This window comes from Camelina sativa, chromosome 20 (assembly GCF_030686135.1).
Source record: "Camelina sativa cultivar CO46 ecotype springtype chromosome 20, ASM3068613v1".
Classification (NCBI taxonomy): Eukaryota; Viridiplantae; Streptophyta; class Magnoliopsida; order Brassicales; family Brassicaceae; genus Camelina; species Camelina sativa.
Genome location: NC_141899.1, coordinates 21,809,900 through 21,829,101, shown reverse-complemented (window position 1 = coordinate 21,829,101; position 19,202 = coordinate 21,809,900). Strand labels below are relative to the sequence as shown.

The following is a 19,202-nucleotide window of genomic DNA, read 5'->3' as shown; positions in this document are numbered from 1 at the left end:
CTTTAAGTGATGCTTACATACAACAATTAAAAAAATACTAGATAAACTTTTATTTTTTCTTTGGTCAAAATACAAAAAAATTCATTTAAGGCGGTGAGGTGTATTTTTCCAATTATATATATTCCCATAATTGTTTTCTATTTTTTAATTAAAAAAGGTATGAAAATTAAGGAAAAAACAAAATACCCTAAATATTTTTGTCATTATCAACATTCAGATTTCAGGCGCCGAGAGAGAACAATTAAAGGAGAAAGTGAAGAATTCAAAGTTGTTGGTGAAGGAACGTATTAGTGTTTTTGTGTGTGTGTGTGTGTGTGTATGTGTGTTTAGTTAATGAGTAGTAGCTTGATGGAGAAGGTAACGAGTGGTTTAGAGCTTGTTGATTTAAGCAAGCGCAACCTCCGCAAAACCCTAGAATCTCTGCAAGACGGTGCTCATTCGGTTCTTCTCCTTACGATTCAATGGAAAGAGATCGAGTCCTATTTCGATTCCACGAGAAGCGTCCTCGAGGAGCGAGCCAAAGAGCTAGACTTGCTTCAGGAATCGATAAAGGTCCGAGCTTTGGAACTGGAGACGAAGGAGAAGGAGCTTTGTTCGAAACAGAGCGATTTCGAGAAGAAGGAGAAGGAGTTTGATTTGGAAAAGGAGGCTGAGGTTGAGAAGAAGAAGGGAGAAGTTGAACAGTTGGACAAGTTTACGACGAGAATGGAATCGGTGGAGAGGTTTTCTGATGACAAGTTGATGGAACTCGATGTGAGAGCTAAAGAGCTTGAATTGAAGGTGAAGCAAGTGAAGGAACAGAGTATGGCCAGAGATAAGTTGAGAGGTGAGTTTGAGCCATTGGTTTCCTTGTTGGCTAAGAACATGGGCTCAAGTGTGACCATGCCCACAAAGTGTTCGGCTTTATACCTCAATGACGATGCGGATGATTTGGTTAAGAAAAACACAGCCTTGGCGAGAATGGTTCCGTATTTGGATCCGGCCAAGTTTGTTTTGGATGCTATACAAGGGACTTTTAAGGAATACTTGAATAAAGATTTAGGAGAAGCTGGTGATAGATTTGATAGTCTAGTTAAGAGTTGCATTGCTCTGTTAGATACGTTGATAAAGATGAATCTGAAAATGACAACGAAGGTGAAAGAGGAAGCTACTCAACTAGGGGCTGTCTGGATTGCCAAGGCTAAAACCAATCAGAACAATAACTCGCTGGTTTTAGGTTGCTTGCTGTTTCTGGCTGCTTATAGTTTGGCCTCTCTGACTACTCATGAGGTGCTCTTAACACTTTTAGAGCGGTTCCTTTCGTATGATCTAGCCCCGAAACTGTTTCGGCTTATGGGGTTAGAAAATAAAGTTTCTGGTAAGGCCTGCTTTTTGTTTTTAGACTGATTAACAACAGTAGTTGTTGTCCAAGAATTTGTAACTTCATGTGAATTTCTCTGTAGGTGCGGTTGAAACTCTAAAGAAAAAGGACGATTATCTCGCAACACTGAAATTTATCTGTGAATTCCGGTTACACAAGCTTTGTCCAGAAGGACGACCAGGAGAACTTTTGCTTGACTTCTTGATTTCCTCAGATAAAGCTGCCCGAACGATTGCTGGGAATGGAAATTCAGTGGAGGCGCAGGTAAGCTAACCCCTCTCTTTGTACTCTATTCAATCTGGCTTATGATGTGTGTTCTATTCAATCTAGCTTATGATGTGTTTTCATGTCTGATGTAAGTTGATTAAGCTTGTTGACATGTTTTAGAAAGCAAGGAGGGAGAAGAAAAGAGCTGATGCAGTCATGGCCCTTAAGTACATCAAAGAGGTCAAAGCCGAGTCTATGTTTCCTACTAAAATCCTTAACAAGCTTGTTGTACTGAAGAATGATGAATCAGTTCAGAAAGCAACGGAACCAGTTCATAAAAGTTATGAAAAAAGACAGAATACAACCAAAGCTGTAGGGAAATCTGATGCTCACTCGATTAGTCCGTATGAACATAACAATGAAGCTAAACGTCAAAGATTAACTGAACCAATAGCTCCTTCTCAGAATTCAACAGGTATCTTGATTCATGTCCTTGCTCTTGTATTAGCAGCTAGACCTTACTTATCTGTGACATTTGTTTTCACTAACTTTCACGCACGTAACACTTTAAGTTTCTGTTTCATGTGCCTTTTGGTTTGCGTCAGGAATTTTACAGAAAATTGCCTCTATAAGTTCTTTTGTGGGGACTTGAGACATAAATTCGATCAGAACATTAAATTGACATTTTTTTTAATTCCTTTAAATCATCCAGCGAAGCAGGTCGAGGTTGCGTCCATTCCTTCTGGGAATCAGATTAAAGAACCCGGAGTAAATCATCAGCCAGACGCCATAGCAACTCACCCGTCAAGTACTGAAACCAAGTCCAACATCCTCCCTGCTTTAATTAATGCAGACATGTTAAGGGAGCTAGTAAAAAAGCAACCTCCAAAGGAGAATGAGGATCTCTCCAATGCTCTCAAATGCACACCAGATCCAGCAAAGCTTTTTCTAGACACGTCCATGGCTCTGTGTCCTACAAACGCAGAAGGGGGATACGAGTTCAAGCTGCTGGTTACTTCAGCTAGCTGCTCCTTATTGTTGAATCAGCTGAAGAAGCTCCTGCCTCAAATTGGACATCCTGTGAAAGGCGATGCGAAAAAACTTGCCGTTCACTGGAAAGATAAGATTTTGAAGAGCAAAATGGATGAATTGGAAGTCATTTGTTTCCTACAGTTTCTTGGTATCTTTGGAATTGTGTCAGAGTTCAAGGCTGATGACCTTTTAGGCCTACTAGACAATTCTTATTGGAAAACTGTATCTCCTGATCTTTGCCAGTTTCTCGGGTTGGACAACGCCATTCCAGGTGATTCCCTTTTCTACGCTCTCCCGCTTTTACAAACCGCTAGGCCTATAGATTATATTACTGAACTATAGATGTCTTCTATTGAAAATGTTTGAACTCTATGAACTTGTTTAATCGATTTACCCTATGCCAGTTTACTGTGTAGACAGCTTGTTCATATGGTTTTGTTTCGACAGGTTTCATTCAAAATCTCTTAAAAAGCGGGCATCGTATCAAGGCAATCGACTACATATACTCATTTGGTATGGTCCATAGATTCCAACCTGTTTCCGCTATTATAAACGACGCCTTGAGGATAACAAAGGAATCTGCAGAGAAGTCGTATAGAGACGCCAAGAACGAATCTGCAACGCAGGTAAAATTTCAGCCGTTTCTTTTGTTCTTAACTTCTCACAATAAAATCTTAAAACGAGATTTTTGTAACACAAAACAAACATATTACAGGTTGCAGCCATAGACAGACAGATCAGAACACTTAGAGCAGCCATTAAATGCATATCGTGTCACAAACTCGAATCAGAGTTCAAACTGGAGAACCTCGAGGAACAAATCAAGTCGCTTCTGAAGCTTAGAAAAAACACATCTAATGGATCTGTATCCAAATCCGCATCCAAACCCAATTCAACAATCCAACAGCCCCAGACGGAAATACCACCAAATGTAGCAGAGGTTGCTTCTGTCACTAGCAACACACCAGTGGAACCTTCAAGGGAAGCTGCTTCCTCCTCCGTGAGCAAACCGTCTTCGAATAGGAAAGATAAGAGAGCAGGCAAAAAACGCAGCCTGTCAGGAAACAATCAGAACTCAGGACACGTTGCTTCGCACACAAGGAATCACTTTACCAGACAGGACTATTCCTTGAATCAAAGACAAACTTGGCCTGTCGACAACTACGACAGAGGAGGCTTCACCGGAATTCCTAACTCCGACTACAATTATAACGAGTGGAGACATCCAGAGGGACCCCCAGTTTACCAAGTTTATCAACCTTTCAATCCTTTATACAGGAACTTCTAGCCACTGCTTGCTGCTTTTAAAGGTTCTTGGAGGATTTAAGTGTCTCACATAATGGTATATATAAATTTTAAACGTTCCATTTAGTCTCTCTCTTTTTTTTTTTTTGGGACTTCTTCTATGTTTTGTTTAGTTTGAACAAAAAGTAAACAATACTAGGATTTAACCCTCCGTACACCACCGTACTATAATTTATAAAATTTAAAATTTATCTTGTATTTGTTTGTAATTTTGTTATTGTTTTATTAGTTTTTAGATTTTTCTAGTTATCAATATTTATTTGATTTACAGAGACGATTTTTTTTTTATATATAACTTTATGTTTTTTAAATAAAATGATTAAGTTTTTTTTTTTTAATTTTTAATATAGATGTTAAAATATTATTTAGGTTTTGACCTGTGATATACCACATAATTTTGTTGTATTTGGAGTCGTTTTTAAGAACTTTATTAACGTCAAAATAATTATGGGGATTGTAAATTTTTTGTTATAGAAAATTGATTATATCCTTTAAATTTGAGAGGTTATATTATCTCTAAAGATAATTTTGAATATTTTATGGGAATAAAATTTTAATGGATAGAGTAGTTTTTGGAAAAATCAAAATGTATAGATATTGTCTAGATTTTATGCGAATAAACGTAACAAAATTGGTTCATTTAAGATGTTTTAGGAAATGAGTTTCTGTGCAATGTTATTTTGGAAATTATTTAGGGATTAATGTTGTAAAAAAAATTTAAATAAGTAAAATTTAAACAGCATAACACAAAATGTACTTCAAAAATGTTAATATAGATTTTCGATATGCAGTGAAAGCAGGTTTGGTTTTTTAAGTTAACCTTTTTTTTAGCAAAACCTTACAGGCTTACACTATGCTAGGATTATTTTGTTTTGGCTTCTTAGAGCATTCCTATCCCACATACTATAGGGATGAGTATCAGAAAATAATAATAATAAAAAATAAAAAGAAGGAGAGAAAAGATTAAATTTTCACATAAAATATCTCTGCAGAGACACTCAAACAAAAAAAAAAAAAAAAAAAAATCTGCAGAGATACTCAAACATCCGGGTGTGAAAAAAACCTTCCAACTGTTTTATTTTTATTGGTTGTAGACAACAAATTTAATTAAATAATAAAATAATATATATATATATATATATATTAAAAAAATTGAGACCCTCCAAACGAAGATGACCGATAATAATGCTCTTAAATGTGTATTTTTGCCACGTTGTGTATGTACTATTAGGTCACAATGAAATTTGCTCTATATGTGGAGAGTGAAGAAGACTCATTGAACAAATTGCTTTTTTTTTATTAAGTAAACCTTATTGAATTAAGCTAGAGGAATTATTTACTTTTGTTCAAATAATTAAGCTAGGACATACACAAGGACTATCTTTTATGTGACGATAATAGTAGTATATGTACAGCGCAAAATGTGGAAAACAGGTACCTTCAGCTTAATAAATCAAAGTAAAAAACAGTTGTAAATTTCATATAGAAGCACAAACAAAATTCTGTGAAGAAAAAAGCCAAAACAAAAGTGTACACATAAAATAATTTCTGTAGAGTTTTTCTTTTTCTTTTGTTATTATTATTATCAAAATATCTCTATTGTGCTACTGTTTGTAATACATAAAAAAAAAAAAAAAAAAAAAATCTGAAACTTTATGTGGATGCCTATGGACCAATAAAAAATATACTAATGATGGGTAAAAGGCCCAATAGATTTCCAAAATGCGTTTTATATTTTATTATTAAAAACAAAAAAAGAGAAAGAAGAGAGAAATGATTATCAATCCTTTTTTTTTTCTTTCTTCAATTGTTTCAATCGTTTTCCTTTCCACCCCTAAGATTTGAAATATTGCACTGATGAACCCTAATTGGCTAATTCCCACACCCTGAAACGAGAGCAGTCCAAGTAGCGTTTCGGTTGGGTTTCTCAAGCTTCCAATTTCGAATTTTATGTTTTTGTTTCTCTAGCCTCACTTTAATTCTAGGGTTTTAGTTTAGTTTCCCTTTGGTTATTGTTGGTGTTCGCTAAATTGTGTAATTTGGAGTATGATGACTATTTTTGCTAATGACAACTATGGCTACTTTTTTTTTTTTTTGTGTGTTTCAGGAATGAGATATTGGTTCATTTGATTTGATGTTGTTGTTGTTACTATGGCACTCTGAGAATTTTAGCTGATTTAAGGAGGTTTCTTGGTTTCAAAATGGACTGCAATAAGGAAGAGGCCTTTAGGGCAAAAGCATTAGCTGAGGATAAGATGAAGAATGGTGATTTTGTTGGGGCTCAGAAGCTTTTGTTGAAGGCTCAGGGTCTCTTCTCAGGTCTCGAGAGTTTACCGCAAATGCTAGCTGTATGTGAGGTCCATTGTTCTGCCGAGAAGAAAATCAAAGGTCTTGAGAACTGGTACGGTATTCTTCAGGTTATGCATTTTGCTGACGATGCTACAATCAAGAAGCAGGTCAGGAAGCTCTCCTTGCTTCTCCATCCTGACAAGAACCAGTTTCCCGGTGCAGAGGCTGCTTTCAAGTTGGTTTGGGATGCTAACGGATTTCTCGCTGACAGGGATAAACGGTCTCAGTATGATATCAGGCGCAGAATCTATTTACGGTTAGCTAATCTCCATTCGACTGTAAACTCTGGTGTACAACAACAATGTGCACCTGCAAACAATGCCAGTGATAGTAAGATCGACAGTGTTACATTTTGGACATGTTGTGCGCATTGTGGCTATAGGTATAAATACTTGAGAACATATGTGAACACTCTGATGCGCTGTACCATTTGTCAAAATTCCTACATGGCCTACGACACTGGATTTAATAGAGCACCACCTAAATCAAACACTGGTCAAAAAGAAGTTCAAAATCAGGGGCCGGGTAACACATCTGTGAATACAAATGTGGAATCTACTGCTGCTCAACCACGAACTGTAGCAGCTGATGTCGTTAAGAAAGAAACTTTCAGCGAGAAATTCAACAACAACAATAATGGAGGAGGCGAGAGCAGAAAAACTGAAGCGAAAAAACGCAAAGTAGAGGCTGAAACATCCGTTAAGAATTATGTTGGATCAAGTAATGAGAGAAAGAGGAAGAGTGCAGCTAAACTACACAAGCCACAACCTGAGGTTACAGAACCTCAAAGGGGTGCATCCAATTCTGTACCTGATGAGTCAGTTTCAAGGAGTGATAAAGCACCTTCTGTGAGAGAGGACAAGAACAAGAGAAGAAAATGTGTTGAGGATCCCATGGAGAGTAACAATGTTGATGCCTCTGATATTATCAGGGATAAAGCGGATTCAAAAGATAATAATAAGAGGAAATCTCCAAGTAGAAGCCAACAGAGTTCTTACGCGGAGGAGGTAGGCAGTGATGATTTCCTAAGCCCTCCAAAAAAGAGGTCAAGGTCAAACATTGGATTAAAATCTGAGCAAACTACAAAAAAAGGATTCGGAGGTGTTGGATCATATAAACGTCTTGATTCTGGTGGTTCATTTCCCCCTTCATGTGTGTCTAAAGGAAAAGCTAAGAAAAATTTGGATTCTGGATATCAAGAAATCTCATCAACCAAAGGCAAAGATGGTGACAAATGTGAAGCAAATGGAGAAGGAGTGGTTATGGCAAGAAAGATGGACAGTAACCACAACGCTAACATTTTGCCTGATCCAGAGTTCAATAATTTTGAACTGACAACAAACTGTTTTGCTGTCAACCAGGTGTGGTCTATGTATGATCCGACTGACAGTATGCCTCGGCTGTATGCTCGGATAAAGAAAGTGCTGGATTCTGAGTTCAAGATGTGGATTACGTGGATTGACCCACTGCATGAGGATAAAGATAACTCAATTCCCATTGCTTGTGGGACTTTTCGGGATGGTGATTCACAAGAAGAAAACGACCACTTAAAATTTTCTTGTCAGATGTTTCACTTAACTCGCAACAATAGCATCGCCATATATCCAAGAAAGGGAGAAGTTTGGGCAATTTTCAGAGGCTGGGATATCAGTTGGAGTGCTCACTCAAAAAATCATAAACAGCCTTATGAATATGACTTTGTTGAAGTTCTGTCTAATTTTAAAGATGGCGTTGGTCTTGGAGTGGCCTATCTGGGAAAAGTGGAAGGGTTTGTCTCCCTCTTTCGCCAAGAGGCACAGTATGGAGTTCTCCAACTTCAAATTCTGCCAAGCGAGATGCTGAGGTTTTCGCATAAAGTCCCGTCATTCAAAATGACTGGAAAGGAGAGAAAAGGTGTTCCTCCTGGGTGCTTTGAATTAGACACTGCTGCTTTACCACCAGAAGAATTGTTCGAGGGTGATAATTCTAAGGCTGATGTTGGGTTGGATAGAGAAAGGCCGGATGGTAAAACTATTGGTCCTTTTCCTGAAGCTTCCAAGGTTGACATGCAGGCAGATAAGAGCAGTCTATTTGAAAAGAAACGTCCAAAAGTCAATGACAATCATGGTTCATTATCCAGTGAATCTGATGGTAGACGCACTAATCATGACATGAACTCAGTGAAGAAGTCAAGAAAGAGTGTGAAAGCAGTAGATGACTTGAAACTGCGAAAATCTCCTCGTCTGTTGAGTCAAACAAACAGTCAAGTAACTTCACGGTCAGGCGGAGAAATAGCTGAGAAGAAGAGTTCTAAAAATGGTGAATACTGTGCACAACCAGGTGGGTTTTACAAACTGACAGGGAGCCTAAAGAAAGATGGGAGAAATGATGATTCTGCTGCGAAAAGCCCAGAACCAGAGACTCTTGTGCCATCCAATTGCCAAACCGAGAAAGAAAACAATTTCAACTTTGAGAAGCAGAGATCTTGGGACAAATTCCAGATTGATCAAATATGGGCCATTTATAGCAATGACAAAGGGATTCCCAGAAAGTACGTTCAGATCAAGGTAATCGACAATATCCCTGAATTCAAGTTACATGTAGCACCTCTAGAGCTGTGTCGCCTTCCAATACACATGGCACGACCCGTGTGCTGTGGCCGCTTCAAATTGAAAACCGGTAAAGCAGAAGTCCTTTCACCTAGCAGCTTCTCACATCAGGTTAAAGCCGTGAAGAGTAAAAAGAACAGATTCGAAGTATACCCAGGGAAGGGTGAGATCTGGGCTCTGTACAAGAACTGGAATACCACAAACTTTGCTGAGGCTGAAGAACTTGAGATTGTAGAAGTAGTGGAAACCGACAAGCAGAGGATACAAGTGGTGTCTTTGATTGCGAAAGAGTTCAATAACAAGCCTTTCTACGAAAGGAGTCAACAGTCAAATGCTGGTTGTGTAGTAGACATTCCAAAGACTGAAGCGTGTCGGTTCTCGCTCTCGCATCAGATTCCTGCGTTCAGACACGAGAGAAGCGTGACACCGTGTGGTGATGGTGAATACTGGGAGCTTGACCTGAAAGCAGTTTGGGGTCTCAACTCAAAGAACACATAGGTCTCTCTTCCTTTTGTCAATCGCACATATCTTTTGCGACATAATTTGGAGAATGTGTTGGTGTCACTAAGTTGGAATATACGTTAGTGTTGATCAGACTATGCCGAAGCAACGATGTTAGTAAATTTTTAACATGTTGGGTGATAATATTGCGGTAAGAAAATAGGACAAAAAAGTAAAAATATAAAATCAAACGGCAAAGACTGAAAAAAGAATGAAGATTAAATTAAGTAATCAAACGAAATAAACCGGAAATTAAGTTGATTTTGATTGGAGACAAACCAAAACAGATTAAACCGAATAAAACCGGATAATCCCAGGTCTAAATTATGAGACCGTCTTTGAGTTGTAGTGGATACGGCGACGGCGAGGTTGTGGCCGGGGAAATTTAAGAAGAAGAAGAAGAAGAAGAAGCAATGAAGAGTGACTTCCTCACTTCCACAACGCACTTCAATCCTTCAATTTTTCTTCCCAAAATACCCTCAAGAAAGTCAAAAATATCAGTAACGTCATCTTCTTCGCCCGGAGTACGACCCGACCCGTGGTCACTTAGCGACAGTAACCCGGAAAAACCGAAACCGAGATACGAGAGGCCGAAACATCCGTTATCAGACGACGACGCTCGACGAATCATAAAGAAGAAAGCACAGTATCTAAGCACGTTGAGAAGGAACCAAGGCTCACACGCTATGACTCCCAAATGGATTAAGCGAACTCCTGAGCAAATGGTTCAGTATATGGAAGATGATCGGAATGGTCAGATGTACGGGAAACATGTGGTGGCTGCGATTAAAACGGTGAGAGGCTTGTCACAGCGGAGACAAGGTAGTGGTGATGATATGAGATTCGTGATGAGTAGCTTTGTAACGAAGCTGAGCTTTAGAGATATGTGTGTTGTTTTGAAAGAACAAAGAGGTTGGAGACAAGTTCGAGATTTCTTCTCTTGGATGAAATTGCAGGTTTGATTCTCTTCTAAAAACCTTTTGCTTTTGAGGATTCTGTAGATTTTGGTTTAATGAAAGCTTTGGTGATAGATTTTTGTGTTAAACAGTTAAGTTACCGTCCGAGTGTAGTTGTCTATACGATTGTTCTCCGTTTGTATGGACAAGTCGGGAAGATTAAGATGGCTGAGGAAACTTTTTTGGAAATGCTTGAAGTGGGATGTGAGCCAGATGCAGTAGCTTGTGGTACAATGTTGTGTACATACGCTAGATGGGGACGTCACAACGCTATGTTGACGTTTTACAAAGCTGTTCAAGAAAGGCGGATCGTTTTAGCTTCTTCCGTGTATAATTTCATGATGTCGTCTCTTCAGAAGAAATCACTTCATGAGAAAGTGATTGATTTATGGTTAGAGATGGTCGAGGAAGGTGTGCCACCGACTGAATTCACGTATACGTTGGTTGTGAGTTCATATGCTAAACAAGGTTTTAACGAGGATGCGTTGGAAACTTTTGGTGAGATGAAGAGCTTGGGGTTTGTTCCAGAGGAAGTAACTTACAGCTCGGTTATTGGTTTAAGTCTGAAGGCTGGTGATTGGGATCAGGCTGTTCGATTGTATGAGGACATGAGATCTCAAGGAATCGTTCCGAGCAACTATACTTGTGCTTCTATGTTGAGTTTATATTACAAAACTGAGAATTACCCGAAAGCGCTTTCACTCTTTGCAGACATGGAAAGAAATAAAATTCCAGCTGATGAGGTCATTCGTGGGTTGATCATCAGAATATATGGGAAGCTTGGACTTTTCCATGATGCGCAAAGTATGTTTGAGGAGACTGAACGCCTGAATCTACTGGCTGGTGAGAAAACGTATTTGGCAATGTCTCAAGTTCATCTGAACTCGGGAAATGTTGTCAAAGCATTAGATGTAATTGAAATGATGAAGACCAGAGAGATTCCTTTTTCCAGATTTGCCTTTATTGTCATGTTACAGTGTTATGCTAAGATACAGAATGTTGACTGTGCTGAGGAAGCATTTCGAGCTTTATCAAAGACTGGACTTCCTGATGCTAGTTCTTGTAACGACATGCTCAATTTGTATACCAGACTCAATTTAGGAGAGAAAGCTAAGGTTTTTATCAAGCACATAATGGCTGATCAAGTGCACTTTGATATAGAGCTTTACAAGACGGCTATGAGAGTGTATTGCAAGGAGGGAATGGTATCAGAAGCTATAGAGTTGGTAGAGAAAATGAGTAGAGAATCCGAGGTTAAGGATAACAGATTTGTACAAACACTTGCAGAGGCAATGCATATCGAAAGAAACAAGCAAGTTAAACACGAAGCAGTTATAAACGTGAGTCGACTTGATCTCACAGCTCTCGGATTGCTGCTCACTTTGCGACTAAAAGAGGGAAATTTGAATGAGACTGAAGCAATACTGAAATTAATGTTCACGACTGATCATGGTTCATTGGCAGTAAATCGAGTCATAATTAGCTTTGTGAGAGAAGGTAGGAAGTTCAATCTGGTTCTTTGTTGTTCGTTCTGGATGCTTGTTAACAAGCTCTGGATATGTTGTTGAAGATTAAGTTCTTTTTTATGCAGGTGATGTATCTAAAGCAGAGATTCTTGCCGATTTGATTATTGAACTAGGACTCACGATAGAGGAGGAAACAGTCGCGACTTTGATTGCTGTTTATGGGAGGCTACAGAAGCTTAAAGAGGCGAAGCGGCTTTACCGTACAGCAGAAGAATCTAAAAATCTGGGGAAATCTGTTATCAGCTCAATGATTGATGCTTACGTAAGATGTGGCTGGCTTGAAGATGCATATGGACTCTTCATGGAATCAGCAAAAAAGGGCTGTGACCCAGGAGCTGTTACCATCAGCATACTTGTTAATGCTCTAACAAATCGAGGTATGTCAAATGGAAAATATCATCTCCTTCCTTCCCAAAAAAAAGTTCAGAGAAATCAGACCCCCAAATTATCTTATTATTATAGCACATCATTGGAAATTTGGCTGAAGATTTTTCGATTGGCTTTGAATATTGTGTGTTTGATATATGACGGTTACATTTTAACCAACTACTTGCAGACTTCAGTGTTAATAAACGTTCTATATTACTGTTAGTTCCAGACTTCCAGTGTTAAAATGCTATGTAAGGAAACTGTATTATCCTAATTACAGGGAAACACCGGGAAGCAGAACATATATCACAGACCTGCCTTGAAAAAAATATGGAGCTTGACACCGTTGGGTATAATACTCTTATCAAGGCAATGCTTGAAGCAGGTAGAACAGAATAGATCGTTTATCAATTGCAGCCTAACTTTATGGTGTAGGGAACCAACACTCAAACCTCTGTTGTCACAGGTAAACTACAATGTGCATCCGAAATTTATGAGCGGATGCATAATGCAGGTGTTCCTTGTTCGATTCAGACCTATAACACAATGATCAGGTAACTGCATTAGAACTGGTTACTTATGTTTAAGACTGAAGTTGGTCAATACCTAATATTCCATCCATTGTGTGATACAGCGTGTATGGGCGGGGTCTGCAGCTGGACAAAGCAATTGAGGTTTTTAGTAACGCCCGTAGATCGGGATTATATCTGGACGAGAAAGTATACACAAATATGATTATGCATTATGGAAAGGCTGGTATGCACCTAATCGAGAAATTTATATTTATGTGTCGTCGTGTATGAAGTAGATTCACAATTTATTGCAGACGTGGAACCTTTGTGTAACAGTTACCTGTCTTTTATTCTGGTTATTTACAGTAACAAATGGAATTTTCTATTTCCAGGAAAGATGAGTGAAGCATTGGCATTGTTTACTGAAATGCAGAAGAAAGGGATCAAACCTGGAGCGGTAGGTTTAACGTTTTCAAGCAAAGTTGTTCTTAGGGTCTATTTAGTGGCTTTATGAGATATTTCTTAAAATCTAAGAATGGATAATTGTTAATTCTGGGGAGAATAATTGCAGCCTAGCTACAACATGATGGTCAAAACATGTGCAAGCAGTAGACTCCATCGCGAGGTCGATGAACTTCTGCAAGCAATGGAAAGAAGTGGTCGCTGTACCAACGACTCATCATCCACCTACCTCTCTTTAGTTCAAGCTTATGCTGAGAGTTCACAGTACGCAGAAGCGGAGAAGACGATAACTCTCATGCAAGAGAAAGGCATCCCGCTATCTCACAGCCATTTCAGTTCATTGCTCTTTGCCTTCGCCAAAGCTGGGATGATGGATGATGCCGAAAGGATATACTGCAAGATGTCTGAAGCCAATATAAGCCCGGACAGCGCTTGCAAGCGCACGATCCTAAAAGGATACATGAGCTGTGGTAACGCCGAGAAAGGGATATTGTTCTATGAGAAAATGATAAGAAGCTCTGTGGAAGATGACAGATTTGTTAGCAGTGTAGTCCAAGATCTGTATAAAGCTGTTGGTACAAGACTACAAGATGTATAAATTTAAACAATTTAAACAAAATTTTATACAGATTAAAATAAATAATAATTTAGTTTTTTTTTTTAATACAAAAATATCTCTCAAAAACTCCAAAGATAAACTCACAAACAAAAAGGGGAAAGAAACAAAAAGTTTCGTTTCTGTGTTAAGCTTCTTTCTTCTTTTAGATCGATCGAACCATGGAAGCTTCAGCTTTAAGCTCTGCAGCAACAATCATCTCGTCCTCATCTTCGCCAGTCTCCATCTTCTCTCCAAAGAAGAGAACAGACTCATCATCTTCTCCCAGAATCGTCCGTCTCTCCAAGAGTATACAAAACTTCAATTTCCATTATTTCTTCCGATCAATCTCTCTCGAGATCGTGATTTTATTTTAATTTTGTTTTCGAATCGTTATCTCAATCGTAATTTTTGTTTTGAATCCAGAGAAAGAAGACAAAGATTACGATCATCAGCAACAATCCGAATCGAACTCATCAAGCCTCGTTCCTCTTTTCCAAAATCGAACACTCTCGAATGTAAAAAAAAAAAAAAAAAAAAAAAAAACCTCGATCTCACTTGTGGAAATCGAAATTGATTAGGTTTTTGTTTGATTCGTGTGATTTGATTTGTATATTTAGGATGAAGCAATGGGATTGGTGTTGAGTGCAGCCTCGGTTAAAGGCTGGACAACCGGTTCAGGTATGGAAGGACCTTCTCTACCGGCTAAACCCGATACAGAGACGGTTTCGACGTTTCCATGGTCACTGTTCACGAAATCGCCTCGTAGGCGAATGCGTGTTGCCTTCACTTGCAACGTCTGTGGTCAGAGAACTACAAGAGCTATTAATCCACATGCTTACACTGACGGCACTGTCTTCGTGCAGTGCTGTGGATGCAATGTGTTCCATAAGCTTGTGGATAATCTCAACTTGTTTCATGAGGTTAAGTATTATCTTAGCAGCTCCAGCTTCAACTATAGAGATGCTAACTGGGATGTTACAGGGTTGAATCTTTTCGATGATGATGGTAATGCTCATGATGATGATGATGATGATGATGCTGGCGGTAGCAAAAACCATTTCCCTCTGTAAAAGAGGGTTTGGACTAAGTTATGATTTAATAATAACCCTCTCTGTACAATCTTGTGATTATCTGGTGTTTTATATATCTGTATATATAATAGCTACTTTCTCGTACCTTCTTAGCATCAATAACATTCGGATATAATAAAATTGGTCATGTATATAGCTCATGTTCTGAATTTCTCGGGGAGGGTAGTAGATTTGGATGTAAGACTGCTTCCTTGTTACTTTGAATTTGAAACCTACCTATTTTTAATGTTAAATGTCAAACACTGTATTGAAGTGATTGGATACTGTTTTTCTGCTAGAGAAAGTAGTTGGGATCTCTAGTAAAGCTTACAGAGAGACATTTTTTTTTTTTGTGAAATTATGGTGGCTTTTTGTTCTCAGGCTTAGAAAGTTTGCATTTTGACTGTATGCCAAATGGAATGTGTAACTCTGTTTCGGAATGAGCTGATGTTTTACAGTGTGGTCTGGACTTGACATCTGTATCATGGGTGGTTTAATAACGGCTCTTGGAAATTGTGGTGTCCAAAATTCATTGTTTGTGGCCTCTTTCTGGAGTTTGGGTTAGAGATTTGTTCATGTAGATGAAATCTCTGTCCAATTCTACGAGAATAGTGGTGGATAGATTGGTACCAGTTACAACCCAAGCGTCATTAGGTTTATGTTCCGCGTATACCATTAGATTTAGGGGACAAGGACATGCTATGATACTTACTGAGTTAAGCATTTTAATTCGAAATGAAAATAAAAACATAATTGTTAGTCAAAAGATGCTGCCCTTTATTAATGAATGTATTAAAAAAATGCTTCTTTACATGATGAATCTATCCGAAATAGAAGAGAAGACATTGGATTTCTATATATCAGAAGGATCAATGGAATCTTCTATGATTTGGATACAAGATCCAACAGATTCTCCCTTGGACATAGCCTGAGCGAGCTTGGATCGAGCTATCTCATGGCGACGTAGTAGCAGTATGGTATTGAGGACTGACCACCTTACCTGCGAGTCCGCCTTCTTTTGTGTGAATCCCAAACTCTTCACCAAACCATCTAACTGTTCCATCAAAACCATCAAGCATATTTAAAATGCCTCATTGGCTGTGCAGTACTGAGTATATTTACAGAACTATAAGAGGGTTTTAGGGGCAAAAGATAAGGGACCTTGCTGATATCATCAAGGCCACCTTCAGCATAACCATACAGGAGATATTCGGTTGCTACACCAGCAAGAGCAATGCATGAGAATCTGTTCAGCATCTGGTTTTGGAATAGCAAAGCACTTTTTTTCGGTTAGGCTAAGGAGATTGAAACTGTTTTGAACTTTTCTATGAGAAGCAAATGAAAACATACGGTAGCGGAGACTTTTCCAGAATTAACCTGCGTTTTTCAGGTTAGCAAAAAAGTAGTATTAAAAGATCTGGATTTGAATGAGTTTCTGCTTCTTTAGGGGATGTGAAAAAGATTAAAGAGAGGTTAATTACTTCTTCAAGGAATTCATAGTCCACGAAGGCTGAGCCAGCTTGAACGTTGAGAGATCCTTCTTTCTGTAAAGCTTCAAGGCTTGAGAGCGTGTATCCGCGTGGTAGAATCCCGATCAAGTAGGCCACCAAGAAATGACCTGCTTCATGCTGCATTATAGAGGATCTCAGTTCAATGAAGATGATAAGTTTAAAATGTTCACATTTAGTTCTGATATACACACATTGTTGATCCCTAATACTGAAGAAGATTCGTATCAGAGTTAGTGCGAGGAAGGTCTTATTACCTGAACAACTCTATTGTGGTATCTTTGGCTGAATGTATGACCGACTGTATCAAGAACCAAACTCCCAATACCGCCATTAAATGAGACCTATAACAAGAGAATTGCGTAATGAAAGGACATATGATTGAAGAGACTATATTTGTGTGTGTGTGTTTTTTTTTTTTATCTGAAGAAGTCATGTTTGAGTTACCAAGTCCAAAGTCCACAGGAACATAAACCCAAGAGAAAGGTAAAAGAGCTGTTGAGAACTCAAGTCAAAGGCTTTCCAAGCAACTATTCCCCCTGAGACACCAGCGATCTGAAGATTTCTTTCGATGGAGCCAAGCGTTGTATCTGTTGGCGAGAGAAGTGAAGCTGCGTTAATACCATTCAGTTTCAGTTCTTCCAACGTGTATAGTCTCTGAGGCACCTAAGATAAAACACAGGCAAAAAATGAAAAAAAAGACAACAAATGAGATTAACCGATCTAAGCTAAATGTTAATGATTATGACACACAAGCTTAAACATAGACCAATCAACTCCATCAAAGATCCCAAGAAATGGCCACTAAAATAGTCCAAGGGACCAAGAAATCTAAACTAAACCTATCAAAGCACCAAATCTTGATGATTACGACACAAAATCTTAAACATAGACCAATCAATCCCATCAGAGATCCCGAGAAAGAGATTCACATTCACATTATGATACATGCCAAGGGACCAATTTTTAAGCTAAACTTATCAAAACTTTGATGATATTATGACACACAAGCTTAAACATAGATCAATCAGTTCCATCAAAGATGCAGGGAAGGAGACTCACAATGACATTATGAAGATTACATACACAAATTGCAATCTAGAACTCTTTTCTTACTTGAAACAAAGCATTTTTACCTGCCTGGCAGCGCCAAAACATCGAAGCCCATCAGGTTTGCCTTGGAGATCTTTGACAAGGGAAAGTGCAGCTCTTTCGTCTCCACTAGACAACTTAGAATCAAGTTGCTCCAACGCTTGTCTTCTTGTGGACAACCCTGTTTCAGATGAACAAACTATGCATCTATAACTGTAATAACTATGGAAGACAAAAGACTTTTGTGGGTTTGAACATGGAGATAGTCCCACACTAGTACTATGTAACAACAACATAACCATTCAGCAATAACAGATTCTTTGTGAAACTAAATCGGGAACCCAGTAAAGGATTTGCAACAATAATACTGAGTTAGATGAAGACATTCATCAAATGAGAAAAAAAAAAAAAAAATTGGAGATTTTTTGCAGTGGGTTTTTTTGTCAACCACTTGTTATGGATAAGCAATTTTGGGTTAAAAATATTGTTGAAGAAGAGAAAATTCCTTAACCAACACGCAAAAGAAAATAAAATTTTTTAGAATAAGTCTACCTCATTTTATTAAATGTATATGATTCTGAGTCATTGCTTTAGAAAGATTTCACTCCAAAATTGGTAAATGGAGGAAAGCGATGAAGATGTTCATAAAATTTTTAGTTGTGCGTTTGGCTGCTAAGCGTTAAACGACGTCGTTACAATTTATTTCAGTTTACTTTAGAAGGAAGGGCTATATGTGCGATATGCCTTGATCATATATCATTGTTTTTGTTTCACGGCTAACATCAAAAATATTATGTGCTAGGTCGGCACGAATTTAATACTCGACTAAAGATAAAATTATATAAATGAAATTAAATTATTTTGAATAGTTAATGAATCAAATAAAAAAAATTTAATTTATTTGATAACCAAAAAAAATATCATAATTCAATATCATATATTTACCCTTAGTTAATAATTACAATTTAATTATTATTTTTAAACGTTGCATAATTTTGAATGGAGTTACAAACATTTTAGTTATAAATCAAAACTTTTGTGTAATCACTTTTCGTTCAATTGCATAAATCACTTTTATGATCAATGTTTTCACTTCTTAAGAATCAACTTGTGTTAGACATTCCATATATCAATATCACTACTATTAAAAACTTTTGAAAAATAAAGCACATTAGAGCATCACCATCGGTTCCAAATTATAATATGTTTAGGGGTTATTGGTTTGGGATTTAAGGAGAATTTTAATGATTTTAAAGAAAATCATAGAAAGTATAAAATGAAGGATTCTAAGAGATTGTTTAGAAGTTTTTTCAAATCTTGCAGATTTGTTTTTTCTAATCTTGTAAAATCTTTCATAAAATCTTGCAAACTTTCTCAAAAAATATTGCACAATATTTTCTTGATTATTCAACGTTTTTGTTAAAAAGAGAATAAAAAAATATAAAGACAAAGAGAAAACGAGATCAGAGGAGGACATGCTCATGCTGGGAGGTTTTGCTCTGTTTCCCACTTCTTGTTACGGAAGTGATGATACAAAAAAGGGTGTCATGATCCTTTTAATATACTCGGATTAAACAAACGTGCACATACACAGAGAAGAGAGAGATGAATATAATATACATTGATCTCTCTGTCTATGAGGATGCACATGCTCATTTCTCTATTTCAGAAGTTATGATGGAAGATGATTGGGAATTTGATGGAAGATATGATGGAAGATGATTGAGAATTTGCAACGTTGTTAAACGTGGCTCTTCTTCCTTCCAA

At 37.8% G+C, this 19,202-nt stretch overlaps 5 protein-coding genes across 7 annotated transcripts; 4 read left to right on the top strand and 1 right to left on the bottom strand.

Annotated features, from left to right (window-relative positions):
* The first annotated feature begins 146 nt into the window (after window positions 1–146).
* LOC104771236 (FRIGIDA-like protein 5) lies at window positions 147–4,110 on the top strand. The gene is made up of 6 exons (XM_087506598.1): window positions 147–1,357; window positions 1,443–1,624; window positions 1,748–2,042; window positions 2,280–2,870; window positions 3,047–3,225; window positions 3,315–4,110. The coding sequence occupies exons 1-6, from the start codon at window positions 334–336 to the stop codon at window positions 3,885–3,887; spliced, it is 2,844 nt and encodes a 947-aa protein (XP_087362724.1). The 5' UTR covers window positions 147–333; the 3' UTR covers window positions 3,888–4,110.
* Window positions 4,111–5,590: 1,480 nt separating this feature from the next.
* LOC104771234 (uncharacterized) lies at window positions 5,591–9,435 on the top strand. The gene is made up of 2 exons (XM_010495730.3): window positions 5,591–5,821; window positions 6,012–9,435. The coding sequence occupies exon 2, from the start codon at window positions 6,106–6,108 to the stop codon at window positions 9,337–9,339; it is 3,234 nt and encodes a 1,077-aa protein (XP_010494032.2). The 5' UTR covers window positions 5,591–5,821; window positions 6,012–6,105; the 3' UTR covers window positions 9,340–9,435.
* Window positions 9,436–9,555: 120 nt separating this feature from the next.
* On the top strand, window positions 9,556–13,839 carry LOC104771233 (pentatricopeptide repeat-containing protein At5g27270). Of its 2 annotated transcripts, none has more exons than XM_010495728.3 (8): window positions 9,556–10,298; window positions 10,391–11,795; window positions 11,890–12,201; window positions 12,474–12,578; window positions 12,660–12,747; window positions 12,828–12,949; window positions 13,098–13,162; window positions 13,277–13,839. In XM_010495728.3, exons 1-8 carry the CDS (start codon window positions 9,756–9,758, stop codon window positions 13,763–13,765), a joined length of 3,129 nt encoding a protein of 1,042 aa, XP_010494030.2. In that variant the 5' UTR covers window positions 9,556–9,755; the 3' UTR covers window positions 13,766–13,839. The 2 variants fall into 2 exon arrangements, with proteins under 2 accessions (XP_010494030.2, XP_010494031.1); XM_010495729.3 differs by having other exon boundaries at window positions 9,671–10,298; window positions 10,374–11,795.
* A 29-nt stretch (window positions 13,840–13,868) lies between these two features.
* LOC104771232 (uncharacterized) lies at window positions 13,869–14,991 on the top strand. Its single transcript, XM_010495727.3, has 3 exons — window positions 13,869–14,071; window positions 14,189–14,280; window positions 14,383–14,991. Exons 1-3 carry the CDS (start codon window positions 13,945–13,947, stop codon window positions 14,833–14,835), a joined length of 672 nt encoding a protein of 223 aa, XP_010494029.1. The 5' UTR covers window positions 13,869–13,944; the 3' UTR covers window positions 14,836–14,991.
* Window positions 14,992–15,591: 600 nt separating this feature from the next.
* Window positions 15,592–18,151, bottom strand: LOC104771231 (uncharacterized). 2 transcript variants are annotated; one of them, XM_087505677.1, is made up of 8 exons: window positions 17,988–18,151; window positions 17,480–17,616; window positions 16,791–17,009; window positions 16,601–16,687; window positions 16,317–16,463; window positions 16,186–16,212; window positions 15,997–16,092; window positions 15,592–15,889 (listed from the first exon to the last, which is right to left on the bottom strand). In XM_087505677.1, exons 3-8 carry the CDS (start codon window positions 16,812–16,814, stop codon window positions 15,689–15,691), a joined length of 582 nt encoding a protein of 193 aa, XP_087361803.1. In that variant the 5' UTR covers window positions 16,815–17,009; window positions 17,480–17,616; window positions 17,988–18,151; the 3' UTR covers window positions 15,592–15,688. The 2 variants fall into 2 exon arrangements, with proteins under 2 accessions (XP_087361803.1, XP_010494028.1); XM_010495726.3 differs by lacking the exon at window positions 17,988–18,151 and having other exon boundaries at window positions 17,480–17,912.
* Window positions 18,152–19,202: the final 1,051 nt, after the last annotated feature.